This window comes from Colias eurytheme, chromosome 23 (assembly GCF_061535395.1).
Source record: "Colias eurytheme isolate Ceu_HAF_F1 chromosome 23, ilColEury1 Martin Lab GWU primary, whole genome shotgun sequence".
Classification (NCBI taxonomy): Eukaryota; Metazoa; Arthropoda; class Insecta; order Lepidoptera; family Pieridae; genus Colias; species Colias eurytheme.
The window spans coordinates 4,514,312-4,535,238 of record NC_143002.1 but is presented as its reverse complement, the minus strand read 5'-3'; the positions used below and the strand labels follow the sequence as shown (position 1 = coordinate 4,535,238).

At 32.3% G+C, this 20,927-nt stretch overlaps 1 protein-coding gene across 2 annotated transcripts; it reads right to left on the bottom strand.

The window, feature by feature from the left end:
• Window positions 1-1,447: 1,447 nt before the first annotated feature.
• LOC149898265 (E3 ubiquitin-protein ligase MARCHF5) lies at window positions 1,448-19,305 on the bottom strand. 2 transcript variants are annotated; one of them, XM_090115503.1, is made up of 5 exons: window positions 19,159-19,305; window positions 18,816-19,044; window positions 12,253-12,498; window positions 2,438-2,628; window positions 1,448-1,972 (listed from the first exon to the last, which is right to left on the bottom strand). In XM_090115503.1, exons 2-5 carry the CDS (start codon window positions 18,990-18,992, stop codon window positions 1,606-1,608), a joined length of 981 nt encoding a protein of 326 aa, XP_089971629.1. In that variant the 5' UTR covers window positions 18,993-19,044; window positions 19,159-19,305; the 3' UTR covers window positions 1,448-1,605. The 2 variants fall into 2 exon arrangements, with proteins under 2 accessions (XP_089971629.1, XP_089971628.1); XM_090115502.1 differs by having other exon boundaries at window positions 18,816-19,302.
• Between the last annotated feature and the right edge of the window lie 1,622 nt (window positions 19,306-20,927).

Here is a 20,927-nt window from a genome sequence, read left to right as displayed (position 1 = left end):
ATAATATCTGATAATTAATTAATCTTAGGGAAATGAACTAGAAATGGCAGACAGACTAAACTAAATCATCGGTGATTAAATTTTTATCATGATATATTATGATAACAATTAGTTTTTTAAATACTTTTAAGTTTTAACCCGAATAAAAGACACTCATGAATGATTCAAAGGCGAGCTTAATCCATATAATGCCAAAATGTATGCATACAGCCTTGTATTGGAGTTATCTCTTTATTGTGCACCAAACTATACGAAATGCGAAAAAAGTAGTAGAATTAATAGCGATAGTGATCAAATAATACATCTACAGAGTAGGAAGTCGTAATAGAAATAGTGATAGACTATTATAATGACCTGAAAATAATTTGATATCAGTCATGTCGGATCCAATAATTGGATTTTATATCATACTAATATTTGATATTTTATACATTCTACAATATCTAGTAAAATTTCCTAAATTGTGTAACATTAGCTATGCATCTAAGTTCTAACGGTTCAACCGCTGACAAAAGTATGGGCCATTTATATTATGTCTATTAGCTGTTATTTCGGTACATGATATAAATCCGTTCAGTAGTTATGGCCTCCTAAATAACAAACATCCAAACTGTTGCATTTATAAAATGTTTAGAATACCTTAACTTTTTTAAGGAAAATATTGAAATAAAACAAAAACCTTCAGTATAAAGCGCTTTATTAACATTTCGTTAAATCAAAAGGCAAAGCATTATACAAGCTCGATATGATCTCTTTAATCATTGAAATAAATACAATTCATCAGAACAGTGTAACATTAATTAATTAAAATGTCATGGAAAACGGAACACAAATATTTTTTGTCTTTATTACACGTAATTATATCTATTTTACTGTTATTCCGACCTTTTCCGAAATAACAACAATAAAAAAACAATCCAATTTGTATTTTTTTAATAAATTACTGCTTTATTATACATTATTTAGGTACATTTAAATTATTCATATATTGCATTCCATTGAATGTTACAATAATTAAAAGTATGAAATTTTCTATTAATATTAAAATATATTGGACAATATTATTATAGGTACATTTATACAATTAATAAAACAGAATTATCATAATATAACAAAATTAATACTAATCTAGTAGTTTCCATATTGTGAATAAATTGCGCATTACAAAATAATACAATTTGATAAATCAAACATTCCAAATATATTTAAATAAAAACTATAAACCCATAGCATGCCAATTTTAAAAACGTACGAAATTTACATTTTAACAAACTGATCGAATGAAATCAGCACCGTCAAATAAATCGTTTAATTCCCAACCAAAATTGTGATACAAAAATAGCAAATGCTACAATAAATAAAGTCAAATATTTACATGCCTTTATATTTAAATAAAAAAAAACGACATTCGTTATATTATCTATTTATCTCAATCACACTTGTTACAGCGCCATCTAGCGCCGTAAAAAAGTACTAACTTATGTCATGTTAAAATAATTTACATAATCTGTATTATATGTCAATGTCGTTCCTTGGCCGTCGTTGTTTTTTTTTTACATGTGGCAAGTATTTGATGCACTAGTGTATGTTTTTTCTTTCTATATTTCAAACGACTTGTTCAGAATCGTCTCTCGTAGTAACCGAGTCTGGGTGTACGTGATTCGAACTTCTGTACAATTTGAGATTTGACTCTGTGTAGTCTAATATTTTTCGGCTAGAGTGGCGTATGTATAGCATTTGTTTGTGGTAGATTTTTAGCGCGCCTTTTAGGGTGATGTATGTGAGACCGCCTAGTATCGTTCTGTGTAGGTTATTTCTAATTGATCTGAAGAAAATTTTGCCTATAATTGTGGAAATTGTGGGGAGGAGGAGGGCGGAACAGAATATTCTAGTGGGTGATAAATGTGAGTTGCCATTTTGATTTGCTGGGTTCGTCGGCCCTGTGACGATCTGTGCTCTGTCACCTTCGACGCTGAAATAATAAAAAAATATGTTATTAACACAAACATAAATATTAATCAAATATTTTAAGGTTGGTAACTTAAATATTCGCACAGTTAATAGAGTGTGATTTTTATTACTGAAATGTTTTGAACAAAGGAAATAGAGAAAAAGTACCTTGTAATTAAAATATTTTTACAGATATGATATAGCATGCAGTCACCATTCAAAGTTTCCTTGTTTATTAATTATTATGCAAATTATTTAATACAAAAAATGTAGGTAATTATTTCGAATATATAGAATTTTACCAAAAAAATATATTACACCCAGTTAAAAATAAGACTGAGAACATAAATAGTTGGAGTCTACATAAGGAGTCTACCTTGGCTGTTTTTTAAAAACTAGTTGTTCTATGTCAAAGTTATATTGAGCATTTTTTTTTTAGTAAAAAATGAGATTTTGACATGTGGTATGTTCTTATAAATACACTCACTTTCCAAACGGCAGTATGTACGTGAGCGCCGGTATCTTCGCGCAGTACTTCCTCAAGAACAAAAGCACGGAGTCCTCCCAATTGTACATCTTCGCGCTGATCAGCGTCACCGGTATCGTGGGGAGCAATACGAGAAGCACCAGCGGGTCAGCTGACTCCATCATCTCTAGACCTTCTCTGTGACCGACCACCTGGAATGTGAAATTGGCTCATTAACAATTATAGTATCACTACAAAGTCACTACATAGTATAAAACAAATTCGCTTTCGCGTCTGTGTGTCTGTATGCTTAGATCTTTATAATTACGCAGCAGATATTTATGGTTTTTTTTAAAGATAGAGTGATTCAAGTGCAAGGTTTTAGTATTATTTAATTTATTAGGTTCAGACAATGTGGGCGAAGCCGGGAGTGGCATGTCGATATACTATAATTAGACACATTTTATGATAGTTGAATCATGCCATTGCCCATTACACATTGACATCTAATCATGTGTGCGTAAGTGTGCCGTTTTTGAAGACCGAATAGTGCGTTGGTAACCTATCAACACTTTTTTTATTTATAATATCATGGTAATCCATAAAGCAGTCATTGGCATAATATCATTTATACGCTAAAATTACACATACAATATAATATTTTCTTTTAAACTTTAAAATTTAAAGTTCAGGTTACTTCCTATGAACACAAAGGTCACCATAAGAAAATGTCAAAATGAATTTATTTGCAAACATTAAAATACATTTATTTTAGTTGAATAACTAAATATCAGTAAATGGGTCTACAGAATGAATCATACATTAACAGAAACAATTAAAACATTCAATTTTACGTATGTATTGTCTTTAATTATTAATTATTCCAAATGATAGTGACATTTTACAACCATTGCGTTGCCAACTGCTAGCTCGTTTTATTGACGAATATCTTTCTGCCTGCGGCTTCGCACGCTTTTTCAAAGGGGATTTCGGAATTTCCGGGATAAAAAGCCTTAAGCTACCATAACATTAATTCATTGTAATCGGTTCCTTATTACTTGCATGAAAGAGTAACAAAAATCCATACATACTCACAAACTTTCGCATTTATAATATTAGTAGGATTAATTGATTTGTTTTATTTAAATCGTGACAACACATATTTTTAACAAAGCTTAGAATTCGTCTGTATTCAATTTTTTGTGTTATACCCAGAAATACATTCATTTTTTTACAAATGAATGTCTTTCTGGCCTAATAATATTTTAACAAAGATAATTCCTTTATTTTGGACATAATAATTAATTATATCGTACAATCGTATGACGTGTCACCTTTATGATTACGAATATGCAATATTTTAATGGGTTGTTGTTTTGGTATGATAATTTCCACTAATTGATAGAAGTATCGGTTATTTTCAGGTATGACATTGGTTTTTTAATATATCAAAATATTTCCTATATCCAATCTAACTTTTCCTATATCCTAAGGTTGCCTGGAAGATATCGCTTTTTAACGATAAGGCCGCCTATTTGTACCGCCGCGCTCCAGTGTATATTATTATTGTTTGATTTTGTTATGTTTTGTGTGTGCAAATAAAGTGTTTTTTATTTTAATTTTTTTTTTAATTTTTAACAGCTATAAAAAAATACGAGTCAGTCTATCGACCTTGCAAAATGTCTAAGGCCTCGCAAAGTTTAAGATTGTCTTTACGTGAAAAAGGCCTTCCCGTAACATAATAATATAATATATTCTATTTCCGCATTAAAATAAATCTGGCCATTTGAGATTACATGAAACAAACACTTTTATTATTATAATTTCCTCGCTGATAATTTCATACAGTAAAAATCTTACAAAATATGTACATGATGTACTGTTTTAAACATACCCTCATTACATTGACACAAAATATGAAAACACCAACAATTTTCCAGTTCATTGAAACTAACATTGATCTTTATAACTGTTTCATATGTGACAAAGGTTCAAAAACCTCATTCCCTCGATCGATACGAAAACTGTTATGTTGTTATGTTAACATTGAGGCTCACTAAATGTTGTTTCACGATATTACCCGTTACATATACGTAGTGACATAAAAACCTACAGTAGCCTACAGTATTGTGTATGACGAGGTTAGTGTGATAATGAATTTATTCACGAAAAAACTACTGAACCTGAAATTTTCTATGGAAATAGATTTTGCTCCGAATATATTATGTCATTAAGCACACGAACAACCTCACAACTCCTATTAAGACCTTTTTCAAGTGAACCTAGAGTAATTTTTATCTATATAATTATATGTATAAAAAAGAGAATTTTTATCAGCTTCCGATTTAACGAATAATTATGTAAAGGCCAATATAATTTAAAGGTCATTTGCGAGAAAGTAAACGACTTTGCGACACGAAGGTAAATTTTTATAATTAGCTTATTACATACAAATGTAAAATTTAAATACAACAAAGGCAAATCTTAAACTTGCAGTATTGTGAGATTAAATGCAAATTCTATGCTATCTTATTACTAATATATACTCGAAGATCTCAATCCTTTTTGTTATTCTTTGTTCAGAATCTGATAAAAAATAATCGTAAATTAAGGAAATACATTTTCTTATTTAAATTGAACATGGTTTTTGTACAACCTTCCAAATAATATTCTTATAATATTGTCTGTAAGTTTCTTTATTTTACCGTAACTTAACCATTGCCTAATAAGTAATAACATTTCAATATATCACTACATAACTAGTATAAAACAAAGTCGCATTCTCTGTCCCTATTTCCCTATGTCCCTATGTCCCTTTGTACGCTTAGATCTTTGAAACTACGCAACGGATTTTGATGCGGTTTTTTTTAATAGATAGATTGATTCAAGAGGAAGGTTTATATGTATAATAACATCCATTAAATAGTGGGGAAGTACTGTTATTTTTGAGGTTTCTAATGTGATGTCGTAAATAATTACATTTCTTACGCTTACATTGCAAACGCAGGCTGAACCCTACGAGTTTTATCAAAATAATGTACTAAGTATTGTACACATTGAAAAGGTCTACAGACAGTGGCGTGCATTCCATAAAGACATAAAGACACTGCCTACCCTACCATTTACCAAACTCTGATCAATATTTAATATGCATAAATGAAATTCACAGCGTCATTAAATTTTATTAATTGCGCAATGTAGTTATGAAATAAAAATATATTTCAAATATATTTTAGATCCATCTATCGGTATTTTGGTAGCATTATTATCTAATTTCTATAACACCGGCTCGGCTCAAGTCACTATTCATGCGCTGCACTAGCGCCGCCACAGGACCCAGTACGTCACGGGACGGCAAAGACACAAACTATCCGTGTCTAAGTTTTTATATGTGTGCTCTGCGTGTCTACGCATATTTTATATGTGTGCGTGCCTATAAACACGGCACACTGATGTAATAAAACCACGCACACAAACACACAAGGTAGGCAGTGTCTTTTTACGAAGATATACGAATTAGGTACGAACCGAATTCGGAACTACATCGAAAGTCGAAACTGAAGTTGAATATGCGACCAAATTAAGAAGTGTGATAATGTCTGATAATGTATACAATTTTGTAGCGGTAAAGACCATCTGCAAATACAGGGTGTCTCATAAGTACCCAACGATTTCAAAAGCGTGTCTAGACTAGCCGGCGCAACTGATGGGAGCGGTGAGTGCGGCATTAGCTAGCGCGTTCCAAGGATTTTTAGTTGCCGCCATGTCGTTCACGGGAGAGCAACGCGGTTTTTGCGTTCGCGCCTATTTTCAAAACAATAAATCGATGGCGCCTGTATCGTCTCAATTATCGATTGAGGCATATTGATGAAACGCCCAGCAACTCTACCATACTCTCATGGATCCGGAGTTTCAACACTACCGGAAACACAACAGGAAGCAATAAATCTGGGCGCCCAAGAAGTGTAAGAACGGATGAAAACATTGAGTTGGTGGCAAGTTCGGTGCGACGTCAACCTCAAATAAGCATTAGGTGGCCATGCTACGCAACTTTTTCGAGCCAGAGCTTCAAGAATGTGAGCATTATAATGTCAGGACATGGTTCCAACAGGATGGAGCCAAATCCTATACAACTAACCACTCAACTGAAGCCCTACACCAATTGTTTCCCGAAATAGTCATTTCAAGAAGGGGTGACATTGAATGGCTCCCCAGAAGCCCGGATTTGACGCCACCCGATTTTTTTATGGGGGTATCTTAAGTCAAATGTGTATGAAAATTCTTCGCAAACTTTGAACGACTTGAAGACCAACATCGGAGAAAAAATTGCGTCCGTAGATAGACCTCTTCTTCAGAAAGTTTTCAGAAACTTTCACCAAAGACTCGAAGAATGTCGGCATCGTAATGGACGCCATCTCAACGATGTAATCTTCAAAAAATAAAAATTAAAAATTAAAATTAAAAAAAAAATTTGTCAATATTATATTTTAAAACCAATAATTAGTTAAATTATTTGCCTCATGAAATCGTTGGGTACTTATGAGACACCCTGTAGTATCATTATTCGTTTGTTTTGTTTTGGAAATAACAAACGTTTACTTTGAGGTTAAATTTGTTTTTTGAGAAAATTAATAATGTTTACTACGACAATTTGCAAGTGAAGTGTTTTGAGAGTAACTAAATAGATTATGTATATCATCAGTGTATTTTGTAAGATAATAAGCCATAAGGCATACTTACCTAATATTCTTATTTTTGTTTTATGAATAAACTTTTATCAAACAGAGAGTGATAGGAAAAAGGCCGATCTATGTATAAATGGATCTATACCGGAATTTGTAATACACAAAGGTAAAGTTAATCATTAATTACATAATATAGAATACTAGTTAGGATATCATACCTACTTTGACAATTATTTTATAGATAATATGACCTATGTTCGTGATATGTTTTCCATTATTTTGCGGAAATACTATATGTATCTCCAATCAAATATCAGTACTTACTGCAATATGAAATATTAGTTTTTATGACTTATTATCATTGCAATATTTCTGCCTACCCTTTTTTTTTTTTTTTTTATAGTGGGGAAATCTTCCAAAGATACCCACGGCCCCCGGGGAAGGAGCCGTGGGTTATGTCGGATTCTTACCAACTAAAACCCCACTGTGTTCCGTCGAGCCGCTTTAATGATGGGGCCGCGGGTAGGTATTTGTTGGAATTCTTCCGCGACCATTTCTGCCTACCCTGTCCAAAAACTCTGTGCACGCCCCTGTCTACAGAAAAGTCCGCGATGGCATATGTCTATCTCTTATGGATAACCCACAATAACTTTTTTTGTCATTTACTTTTTACGACAAATAATGGCTTATTTTCGAAGCGATTTTAACCAATACAGCATTAATCCTTAATCAATTAAATACCTTGAATACATTGTTCATTTAATATAGATCTATATGGCCCTTTACATCGTGTGATTTAAGTGAATATTTTCGAATATATTACAGATTTAAAAATTGCGGGACGTACCGTTTGCGGCGGTACCGGCCGGCCGCGGCCGGGCCGCTATGTTTTTAAAAACGTTAAAAGTTTTTCTGTAGTGTATTAAGTATCAGCATTGCATCCGTGCGAAGCCGGGGCGGGTCGCTAGTATACATATATATTGTATCATTTTGTTACTTTACTGCAGATTACTCAATTGTATACATACAGGCTTATATTTTATTATTAGGTATTATAAATGCATTTTTTAATACAAAGAGGTAGCAATTAACTTAATCTACTAATATTAAGAAAGTAATAGCCACCGATTCGATTCATATCATGATCCTATTTTTAATCGTTATAATCGTTAGCATCATATTTCATGCTTTACAACATTAGAATAACTTTTTATAATAGTTTCTTTAGAAAATCACATAGTTTCCGGCACTTATTTAAACATAGTTTATTAATTGCCATTTACCTATAGATTCTTACTTTACTTGAATTAGAATTTAGAGGTCATTTTTGTTTTTCGAAAAAACACTGACAAATATTTAAAGAAATAGACGTAAATTATTTGAAATCGAATATCCATGAAGACATTGAGGAAATGCTAATGATCTGAGCATGGAAATCCATATCTAATCTAATTTAGTCAATGCAATATCAATGCAAGTCGAACGACTCGATAATTTTACAAAAATTCTAAACATAAATAATTATTCATACAAATTTTAATGCTTTCGCGATTATCATAGAAAGTTGATTATTTTCATACTAATAGATACCTATTATAAAACAAAGTCTCACACCTATGTCTCCGTTCGTATGATTGTTTAGATCTATAAAATAGAATATATATATATATATTGTATGATGAAACAACGCAACGGATTTTGATACGGTTTTTTAGCAGAAGTAATTACTGTGCATGCCATTTAAAAAATTTGTTTCGCAAGAAATAACCGCTAATAAATCATTTTGTCAGTATTCAAAGATTTTGTTAGCATTAATTAAAATTAGACTGCAATTCGTGTTCTGTAAATAATCATTGTGGTCAGCAATTTATACACTAACTGGCAGCGAGTTTTATTATGTATCTGCAAAATTAACAGTCACTCGGCAGAATAATTACTTGGTCAGCAAGATTATACATACGGTCAGCAGAGAATACATTTCTACACGCAACTTATTTGACTGGAGACCATATTTTAGTTCAGAAAATATTAATAATCTCAAGAGGCTTTCAAAATCAAAAATGCATTTACGAACTTTGGACTGTCAAACTGCATTTATCAGTATTATTGTATATTTTTTTTATAAACATACTGTTAACTGTATTCCTACTTGTAAATTTAATTTATTATTTTTTTAACAGTATAGTGTCAACATATTGTTCCAAGAAATGAGTAAACACTTCCTATATATCAAGCACATCGTGAAATTTAATCAACATAACATTAAACGGTTAGGTATATTATGTTTTCCATATATCCCGAAGCTTTTAGTTTCAACTGTATGTTTGTATGTAAACGACTCCGTTACACTCGATTTAAACTCTCTTTAAAGACAGATTTTATTCATACTTTGCACACTTATCAAGGGACGGTGACAATACAATTATTTCAAGAGTTTGTAGTGTGTAATGTAATGTATGTGTGCGTCATAGTATATAGTCCTGTTGTTCATCAGTCTAATGCAGTTCAATACATACTGTACTACAGCATGACTACAGCTTACAGTCGAGCAAAGTGTTTCATTTACCACCAACCATTGCAAGTTTTTCAGAATAAAACATACTCGTACCATTAAAGCAATTAGTTTAAATCTGCTATTATTGTCTTACTAACATCTAGATGACCTTGTGTGTCATTGCACGATAGCATTAATGATTACGTACTGCGATATCATTATTTCTGAGCTATAACGTATAAACAACTATTCGTTAATGATATCTAGTAATTACTTGATATTTTACAGATATTGTAATTTATTTCGAAGCTCTCGTACCTACGTAATTTGTTTTAAAGGTTGATATAAAATAGTCAATAAAGTAAATAATTTATTTATTTATTTATTGTGAAAATATACAATATACAATAATTTGTTTAAACAATGAAACAACGGAGTGCACAAAAAAAATTGGGTAAACATTGCAATTTATAGTTTAAAAAACAATATCCCACATCGATCATAATATTCATTCACTATAACTCTAATCCGAGGTGAAGACCCCCAGGCACTCCACTATATGACAAAATACACGGTACCTACAGCAAAATGTATATACTATATACCTATAAAAATAGATATCTACGTATAAGAAAAGACAAATATGTAATATTGTCTTTAGTTTACAAAACCATTACAATGATAAAACGTTTGAGATAAGTAATGATATCAGGTTCTTTGGATTTAACTGTTGTTAAGATTAGCTTAGACTTTAGATTTTAGAAGAATGCGAAAATTTTGTGGCACTGTTTAGTGGTAATATGTGATATCGGTAAAAGATTACAATATGCAACGCATATTACTGAATTAACATTAATAACTAACATATTCACAAATTACAAACATAATATATTATTATAAAGCACTATCACGATCACAACTGATAAGTCAGTAATCACAAGATAGTGCTGCCAAAAAATATCAAATCAAATAAAGAATATCTAAACGATCGATTTGCCGTGCTAAGCTCCCTACGTTGTATATACGGTATTCATAAAACATTTCGATAGCGCCTTCTAGGATACCGTCAGCGACATCTAGTAGTGTGATAAATAAAACAGGCTACTTATATGACGGCTTCGCAATAAAATTAAGTGTAGATAAATACTTGAGTACTGGTTTCCTTACAGTTTTACAGATCTTTAACCAGTAAGGTGTTCAATCTTATACTTTCTGTTACGCTGAACTTCGACGGGGAATAGATCAAACATTAAAATGCATCTTAGTTTGTAAGTTGCTGAAAATTATTTCTTTTTTATAAACTGTATTTCTAAAGGAAAATGAAGTACTTTCAAATTAGATATACAGGGTGTCCCGCTATTGGTATACTAAGCGCGAAGCAACTTGTAGTTTTGCATACACTGATCACGTAAAAAATACATAAACAACAAAATTACGTTCAAAAATTTTTGATAAATTTTTCCTGAAAATCCATGTTTTCTTCTCTAGCTTCGCGCAGCCGTCATATACCGCTTCTCTAATGTGAGCATTTTGTCTATGAAAACATAATCTTAAACGATAGCTCACGTGCTAGTGGCAAAAATGGGCGGGTTGCTTGTTATGGGTGTACACATAGAGTTTTAAGAATTCATCTATTTGAAAAAAAAAATGCGTCTGGATTTTTTTAAGTATTTTTTACGTACTCAGCGTATGCAAAACTATAACCTCCTTTGAGCTTAGTATACCAACAGTGGGACACCCTGTATAACCACAGAATACACAATAGTAGCTAAACGCTACAGAACGGACACTCTCCGCCTCCCGCCAAAATTAAACTTACCTCACCCCCGCGCGATCAGACATAAAATGGGCCATATTTTTCTGCAAGGACGATACGCAACGAAGATTGACAACATTAATCAAATTGACTTAAAGTAATTTTATTATTTTGGATTTGTGATTATAGTTTTTCGTAGAAAATGGTTAGATATTGTGCTGTTTACGGATGTATTTCATCAGAAAAACGCGAATTTTTTTTTACGCTAGTCACAAATGTGCCAACCATAAAGCGTTAACACACACATTTGCAGTCTCTACAGTGTGACTGTCAAAACGATCATTTTGTATGGAGTGTCCGGGGTGTGATATAACTTTATAGTGAGCGTCGCCACGAGTTAAATGATTAGTACCTACCTATATGAGAAAATTTATAGAAGACCATTTAAATCAGTTTCAAGTTTGAACTTATTAAAATAAACATAAGTACCTAATCTAAATCTAAAGCATTCATATCGTGATAAAACTTGTACATCTATCTTTCTAACAAAATACAGAAAATTTCATCCATTAACCAATATAAAATGGGCTCTTATCAAGTTTAAAGGTAGCTTCAACATGATTATCATTTTCCGCATATAACTGTCCACGGGTGATTAAATAATTTTTATATTGGTCCAGTAGTTTTAGAGTTAAATCATAACACACAAATTATTAATAAGATCGGGAAGGCCATAAACAAAAAAGAAGAAGATCATTCCTACAAGACAAAGTGAACACAAAAAAAGTTTATTTGACCCAAAATACACAGGGAACTGCTGTAGGTCAATTGAACACAACACAAAATTTGTAGCTCCATTTTTTTAGGCAGGTATCTAAATAAAAGCAGAAAAGGCACTCACTTGCATAACAGTAACAGCACCATAGGTAATAGCGATCCAATATATCGATCCCAGAAGCACACCACCCGCTATGAACGGGCTGATCTTGTGCGTGATCTCTTCCATAGCATCCAGGAGCGCTACAAATGTCCCCATGGAGGGGAACACGACTATGTACTCCGCTTTGCATTGAGGACAGAGGACCTTTCTGCTGATGTTGCCCCGCTGTTTTTCGTCCACCCATCGCTGGAGGCAGCTTTGATGTACCTGCAAGGAAGTTTAGGATAGTGGATTTTTTTTTAAATGAGCATAAAATATCGTTTTTGTAATAGCAATTGAAGTAACGGAATCTTGGCACGTTATATTACTCAATATTATATTAATATTAATGCGAAAGCTATTGTGTGTTTGTTTGTTTTTCTATCACATCGCAACGGAGCCAACTTTTGATAAGTTTTTTGTATCTGAAGAGTTAGGATTCTAGAGAGCGACTTGTAATCGTTAAAGTTTTATTATTATCTGACTTGTGTCCATAAGTTGACGATGTGTGTGTGTTTTTCAGAATGGACATATTTTCCGTAGAATAATGACATCTACTATTTCCCCACGGACCTATATGATGAAAGCTGGTAAATTGTGCTTCATTACTAAGAGCTTATTGCACGCCTCATAAGCGAAGCGTTGAGGTGGGTACTACTGTCACTTCGCGCAAAACATCTGATTTTTCAAACTTAAAATGTCTTTAAGTATCATACATTGCACTTGTAAGATAATACATACACACACATATTAAGAAAAAACACTATTTTTAACGTTCATGATATTTTTGATGTCATTTTTGTTATTTAAACTAGTTAAAAAACAGTTTAAAAAAGTTCTGTCTTGGACGTCCGTGTGTCTGTATGTGCGGATCCTTTTTCTTGTTAACACGATAGCGACCGAAATACTTTACTAATCGAGTCTTTTTTTTTCTCTTACGCTTGAGTATGCTCAGGAATAGAACCCTTTCATTTTTCAGGGTCTGATTCGATGTGGTTTAATTGTTATTAAATAAACAAAAATAATAATTAATAAATATTTATTAAAAAAAAATTATGAGGCGTGCACTTTTGGATTTTCCAAATTTTTTACTTTTTCAAAATATTATTGCTAGTTAGATATTATATTATGTAGATTCTAAATAGGTCCTGACTCCTACCGGCTCATGGCCAAATTGCACTCACCAATCAGCAAATGGGTTCATTAACCTAACGCAATATCGATACATATCATTGTTACAAACTGAGAATTGAAATAACGATTATTAATAGGTAACTACTTGGGAATCGTATAGCTTCATTTATTGTATACTAGCGATCCGCCCCGGCTTCGCCCGTGGTACATGTTTACGTTTTCTCTACATAAGAACCATCCTCGTACTTCAAGGAATATAATAAAAAAAGAATTATCGAAATCGGTTCAGCCGTTCTCGAGTTATGCGCTTACCAACACATTTTGCGATTCATTTTTATTTATTGTATATTATCTATTAATGGTATTAAAAGGTTTTAGAATTTAGACAAACTAATAATGGTTTCGATATAAATAGGGAAAAAATACCTGCGAAATTAATAAAATTCTGATAAGGTTGTTTATTTATATGTGTGATATAAATGAGACAGAACTACCTGTGCTAGTTGTTGTTGCGAAAAGTAATAATAATGTGACAAAGAAAATAATATACTATTTTTTGCAAACTCCCATAACCAAACACACAATTAAGTATTAACCAATCCTTTGCATTTAACGAGCTTCAAGGACTTTCCTTGTAATTTCCGCCGAATTGAATTCCGCTGGTCGATGTCCGAAACGAACAGAGCTTAACTCAGATACCTAATATTTTCATACATGATACAACCTAATGTGTAAAAGCCAAAGCTATAGGTATTAATTATTATGGACTAGCTGACCCACGCAAGTCGCAACTTCGTCTATAATCTACTCTCAATTCGTCAATTCGAACTGCTAGTTCAAATTAACGAATTGGTTTGATTGAATTGAATTGGAAAAATATTTTTGTGTTGTATAGTTGACTTATCGAGGAATGCTATTTATTATCACGCTACCAATTAGGTTTTCTGATAGCAGTCTAAAATACGTCATCATTGGTCTTAAATAATAGGCATAAACAAGCACGCATGAAGATAAAATCGTAGAATGTTCTCTCAATATGATTTACGCATAATTATGAGAATTTCCCATCATAAAAACGTCTACGAAACTAAAGAGCTTTATGTTATTGTATTTTATTGAAACCTACCGCAACTCGCAAGGTCTTGCTGCTAAAAACTTTTTTTTTACGTTTTGCGGTTTGGTATTATCACATTTTAAGCGCTAACACATTAAGTAATTAAATAAAAATAGTATTTGTCTAGCTAAAATTAAACTTATTCAGAACATTGTAGGTAATACAAATATTTGCTCTGCCTATAAGTTATCTATTAGATAGTAGACAAATATTATACCTGCTTGCTTATTTGAACATTCTAATCTCTAAACCACCTGACAGAATCGCACAATATTGTTGTTTGATAACCCAATTCTTAAGAAAATAAATTATAATTACCATATCTAAACTTCACACTTCTACATAAAAATTATAGTGGGGGGTTACCATGATGTCTAAAGCATTATTATTTCCAGTGTTGAATATTGATGGGGTTATTAGTATATATAGGTTATCTAGCGCTATCACTGATCACACTGAAATTAATACTGCTTTATGACATCATGGTAACACTCCTGTTCATGTATACTAATAACTATTATAAAGAGGAAAGGTTTGTAATGATGTATGTATGTATGTATGTATGTATATGCTTTTCACGCATAAACTACTGGACCGATTTCAATGAAATTTAGCACACATATAGAGGGTAACTTGGATTAACACATAGGCTATGTTTTATCCCGGAAATCCCACGGGAACGAGAGATACGCAGGTTTTTCTTTGAAATCGCGGGCGATGCCGTGGGCGGAAAGCTAGTAAAAAATATTTACGGAAATATCTTTTGTTTCAGAGGCATTGGTCAACAAGTAATCCAACCAAAAATATCAAGAAAAACTAATTATATGTACTATACTGTAGCGTCTAAATATAATTGCTTCAATGATAATAATGAATAGTATTATAGCGTAATGTCAATTCATTTTATCGCCACTCAATTGATACGATTTATTGGGTTCAAGGAGCAAATCTTTATTGACATCACATTGCATTGAATTTTCCTTACAATATTTGTGAGAAAACTATAAATGGTTTGTGGAAACGGTTATGTAAATACCCTTACATTTTCTCAATGTAACGGATGCAACCATTTAAACATAATATGATTTCCATGCATCTTATCTAGGCAGAATCCACGGCATAATTAACTGCTACGATATATTATATCTATTAACTACAATGTAGAAGTACGGGAACAATAATTTTAAAAGTAAATATTCGTTAATGGTATTTGATCCTCATTGAAATTGGGCCACCATTGTACTTTCGGCAGCCCTACAAATTCAATACAACAAAATAAAATAACATGGTATGGTCTAACTACAGTATTATTTTGTTTTATGCAACGGTGAAGGGAGTTGGAAACCTAATATTATACCTATATATCCAAACTAACCATCATCAAATGCTGGATCATCCTGTTAATATTATAAATTTGAAAGTTTGTATGGATGTTTGTTACTCTTTCACGCAAAAACTACTGAACCGATTACAATGAATTTTAGCACACATATAGAGGGTAACTTGGATTTACACATAGGATAGGTTTTATCCCGGAAATCCCACGGGAACGTGAACTATGCGGGTTTATCTTTGAAAATGCGGGCGAAGCCGCGGGCGGAAAGCTAGTAGAGCTATAAAAAAACGAAATATTGATTGTAAAGTCTGCTTGGTATTAAATACTACTACTAAAACAATATTATACCTAACAAATAAAATATAAATGTTGTTCTACATTTTCTATAATGAACAAACTTAATTTATTTTCGCATATTGTGAAATATCAGTTACAATTGCTGATTGTAACTGACAATATTTTACCTTGTATGTAAAAATACTACTTAAATAGACCTTACAGTAATTTTATGAGAAACCAAAAGACTTTGTCTTTTTTAAGTAAAAAGGCTTTTATCATTTGAACAACATACTTACACCATCAATATCTTTATAGATATGAATCATGTTTCTTTACAATCAAGGAGACAACAAAAGCAAAGTTGCGACACAGTTCACTAACTTATCCCCTTTGAAAAGTAAATTACAATAACATTGTTATTCATAAACCATTGTCAGCTATTATTAACTTTCTAAGGTAATGACGAAATAACTTAAATTCAGGTCAAACTTATTTTATTCCTTTTTAGACTCATCAAACAAGTTAAATTGTTACAATAATGTAAAAAATAATGGTTTCTTAATTTGTACATGAATATTTTAGGTAAATAAATGTTCATTTTAGCATGCCAAAGTTGTCATTATACCGAACTACTGATGTAAGAATGGCATATTTTAATGTGTACTTATTAATTAGCAACAAATAACCTTAAACCAATTCTATTTTCCTAATAGTTATACTAAAATAGCTGTGTCCCGCGGTTTTACCTCCATTACACCGCTTTTTTTTGTCTTGGGACCGATTTTTCAATGCTTGGATAAAACTTATCCGTCCAATAAAGATACACGATAATATTAAAATGTCACGTAAGCTGTCAAATACGAGCAATTAAAATGGCAGTTTTATACATTAGGTATTCGATGAATAAGTTTTATCCGTTTTATCCAAGCATCGAAAAATCGGCCCTTAGTGCAACAATATATTTTAGCCTTCCTCAATAAATGGGCTATCAAACATGGATAGAATTTTCAATATATAAACAATTTTTCTTTAGTACATTGTGTTCTCTGTTACATTCCAAATATTGTAGGAACATACAAATGTATAATGTTTTTGTTACTCTTGCTTTCAAAACCTGATGTGTACCTATGCTAAATTTTGTCTGTGTTCTTTGACACACAATACAATAATGTAAATGCCTAACTTAATTTTAATTTAACATTCATAATTATAAGTAAGTTGAAATAAATACTTAAACTTTAAACTTGTAAAGTTTGGTTATTAAATAATTATGACAAAACATGCTCAGTCAGTTTTTGTCTATTCGCCAAGCCATTATTATTTTATTTAATATTTTAAATTATTGAAAATTATAATTTTATAGAAAGATTAATAGAAAGATTTAAAAAATCAACCTCATATTGATATTATACACATAACACATAGGTAAAATAATCTAATGTATTTGTAATCATAAATGAGGTGCGAGTTTAACTTTAAATAGGTTTTATGCATAAATATTTAACTAATATTATTATCAAATTAATTGAGGGTGTGGATGTGCACAATTCATATTAATTTAATGTTTAACGCATGGATCAAAGTCCATCATTTTCACATTGTTTATGTTTTGAATGTGATAACAATTAATACATCTTACAAGTCACTACAAATCAAAATGGACAATAATTTTTTTTATTACTTTATCCTTTTCCTGTAATAACTCAGGCCCCGGAATCACAGACACAATAGAAAATCTATTGTGTCGTGGACCGATCGGGCCGTTCGGGGCTCAATGGGTTATTCCTATAAATTTGGTTGACTTGATCAAGTATCAGGTAAAAGATTTAAATAATAATCCTACTTGAGGGTATTTAAATATTGCCATTACAAAATTGCAATTTAAACTGCTTATAACATTAAAACCGGGTTGGCTTTAGTTAACTGCCGCACGAATTTGTTGGAAATATTTATATTTTTAGTTAGCTAGGTAATGTAAGATTGTAATTCCAAAATATTATCGTTAGGAAACTTGTAGTTTTTTAGTTATTAATTTTTAAAGTTAATAATTTTTTGTGCGAAAAAAGTGCATTTATCCGTTTTGTTGTGCAAAAAAGCGGACCAAGACGTTCCATTTCACTGTACTGTGACTTTACGCTGCGGCCGGCGAGTGCCAAAAGCGATTTTAGGGCGATTCCTACTCAAACAAAAAAAAATCTACGTAGGTAGGTTAAAAAACTATTAAACTTTTATTTTTAATATCCAAATAGGTAGCGAGGAGCGAAGTGACGAGCGTGTTAGGTTTACTCTTGAACTGCCGCACGAGCCGAGCGAGCGAAGCGAGCGTGCCGCGGCAGCGGCCGGCGAGTGCCAGAAGCGACTTTTAGGCGATTCCCACTCAAATAAAAAAAACTACGTAGGTTTTCACAACTTGTTTGTATTTTATTTATGTATCGTAAAATTTTTGTTACACCAATTCCATACATTTTGAGGTTAGAATAGGAAAATTGATTTTTCTCCAAAACTATTGGTTTCCTAACTTTCTCCTTTTGGTGGGAGGGTCCCCCCCTCCTCCCCCCCATCCCCCACCCACAAAAAACCTATAATTCGTGCGGCAGTTCTCTAAAGAAACCCCTTAAAACCGGCTAAAACCTTGTGGAAATAGGCTTATTCCTTATTCAACTTTATAAACAAGCTACTCACCCACTTTGTAGTTCCAATGCACTTGCAAGGCTGAACCCACGCAGCAAGTCTGTCGTCCTGTTCTGTCGCAAAGCACACCCAACATGATTTCAAATTCTCATCATCAGCTGCTTGTAAAGCTTGCGAATTTATCGTCGAACCCACTTCACCGTTCATGTCTTTATCCTCACCAGACATTACTAAAATACTTCCGAAACAACCTACACGACTTTAAATCACCTATGCGTGGCTACAAATGTCAATAAGATTATCAAAACAAAAATATTGTTGCAAAAAATTATGATTATTGCGCACCAAATTTGCCAATGCACTGTACACAAACACAAAAGGAAATTTTTGTCACCTTTATGATTTCGACACGATATGTGTAGATAGCAGATAAATCGAAATGTACTGTGAAATCTTTATCGTTATTCGCTTTCACTTGGCAGGTCAACACACGACGTTGTGACAAACATGAACTATGAAGTGTAAATTATGAAACCTGAAAAGTGAGCTGAAAAGCGAATGAAATCAAAGACAAAGATTTGACATCACTGTGCAAACGTCAAATGTCAGATCCTCTGTGACAGACTGTTTTGCATAGATCTTAAAAAAATAATTTCGTATTGTGTGCACGCTCGTGTGCACGGGTGACGGGTGTTATAGGCTGTTTTCCAATTACAGAGCATAATGCGACTCACGCTGCCACAATTTGGATAAAATTATAGCCGGGAAATTCATAGTAGCAGAAGAAACCATTAAGAATGATAAATTAAAGGTCATTCAAACATTTAAAAGACAACTTTTTACGGTGATATCGCACTTGCACTGAGCAACAGCGGGGTCATTTTAAAAATTTCTGGTAATTAAACACCTTGTTATTGGTTTTAATTTGTTTTTATTAATCATAATGTTAATTCAATTTTTGCACTTACCACATTTAGATTTCAATTTTTCGATTGAAGCCTTCTGAATAATAAAATGAAATTTTCAAGGTAGCTTCATGATAGATAGAGCAAGTTTTTAAAAGCCAAACAGAAAACATTTTTACACAGATTTTTAAGTGATTTTATTTTTTTACGGGCCCTTGAAGTGGTGAACATACTGGGTTATTTTATCTTTCTTGGCATTTAATTCTTTTTTTTATTCCATTCAAAGATCTAGCGATGGTAAATGTTACCATACTGAATTGGCCTATCTTTCAGCTTAGCACACAAAAAAAATGAAGTATCTTCCGCAATAATTGACGTCACCATGAGTGAAAATATAATAGTACTCGGCGATCGGTGAAAAATTTAAAAAAATCGTCATAACTCCGAAAATACGGAAAATCGCATGACATACATGGGGGTGATTCGGATAGCCCTCTAGGTCCTCTACCTTTCGTTCATCACTACTTTTTGGGACATCCTGTATATTACAATAGTATAGAGCGCGTGTATTTATTTTTATATAAGAGATAAAAAATAATACGTCACAATATGTATTTAGTTTTACCGTGTGAGGGAAAATTTACCCCGCAATTCGTAAGATACAAATCTCTCAATATCATTATTCACATAACATAAGTGGATAATAATGAGATATCCACATTACATACTTACATGTCTATACTAATATTATAATGAGGAAATGTTTGTAATTATGTATGTATGTATGGTTTTCACGCATAAACTACTGGACCGATTTCAAAAATTCTTTCACCATTAGAAAGCTGCATTTTCACTGAGCAACATATATTGCATTTCCAAAAAAATTAGGGATCCTTACCAAAAATGCAATAACGTATCCTTAATAAGAATTCTGCCATCGCGTGCGCTGCGGAATCTTTTGAAAATAGAACAAATAAATGTTCTACGGTATTATAGAATGGACAATTAATATCTACAAGAAAGTCCGCGATATTCCATTCAAAAGATATAACGTATTTTTAAAAGTGTCAATTTACAGAAAATAGTAGGTATACTGTTTAATACAATGAGGAGGCGTAGTGCGGGACGGGGTGAAGGTGAGGAGGGAAGGGATATTCGCAGGAACTACTTTGATTCCGATTTTAAAAATTCTTTCAGTGTTAGATAGCCCATTGATCGAAGAAGGCTATAGTAGGCTATATTGTACCATAACACTTAG

Bases quoted from the DNA above. Each gene is read 5' to 3' on its own strand.
- LOC149898265 (XM_090115503.1), bottom strand. From the start codon at position 18,992: ATGTCTGGTGAGGATAAAGACATGAACGGTGAAGTGGGTTCGACGATA. The intron at 12,499-18,815 runs GTGAGTAGCTTG...ACTTCCTTGCAG, and splicing joins GCATTGGAACTACAAAGTGG to GTACATCAAAGCTGCCTCCA. The intron at 1,973-2,437 runs GTGAGTGTATTT...TTATTATTTCAG, and splicing joins TACATACTGCCGTTTGGAAA to CGTCGAAGGTGACAGAGCAC.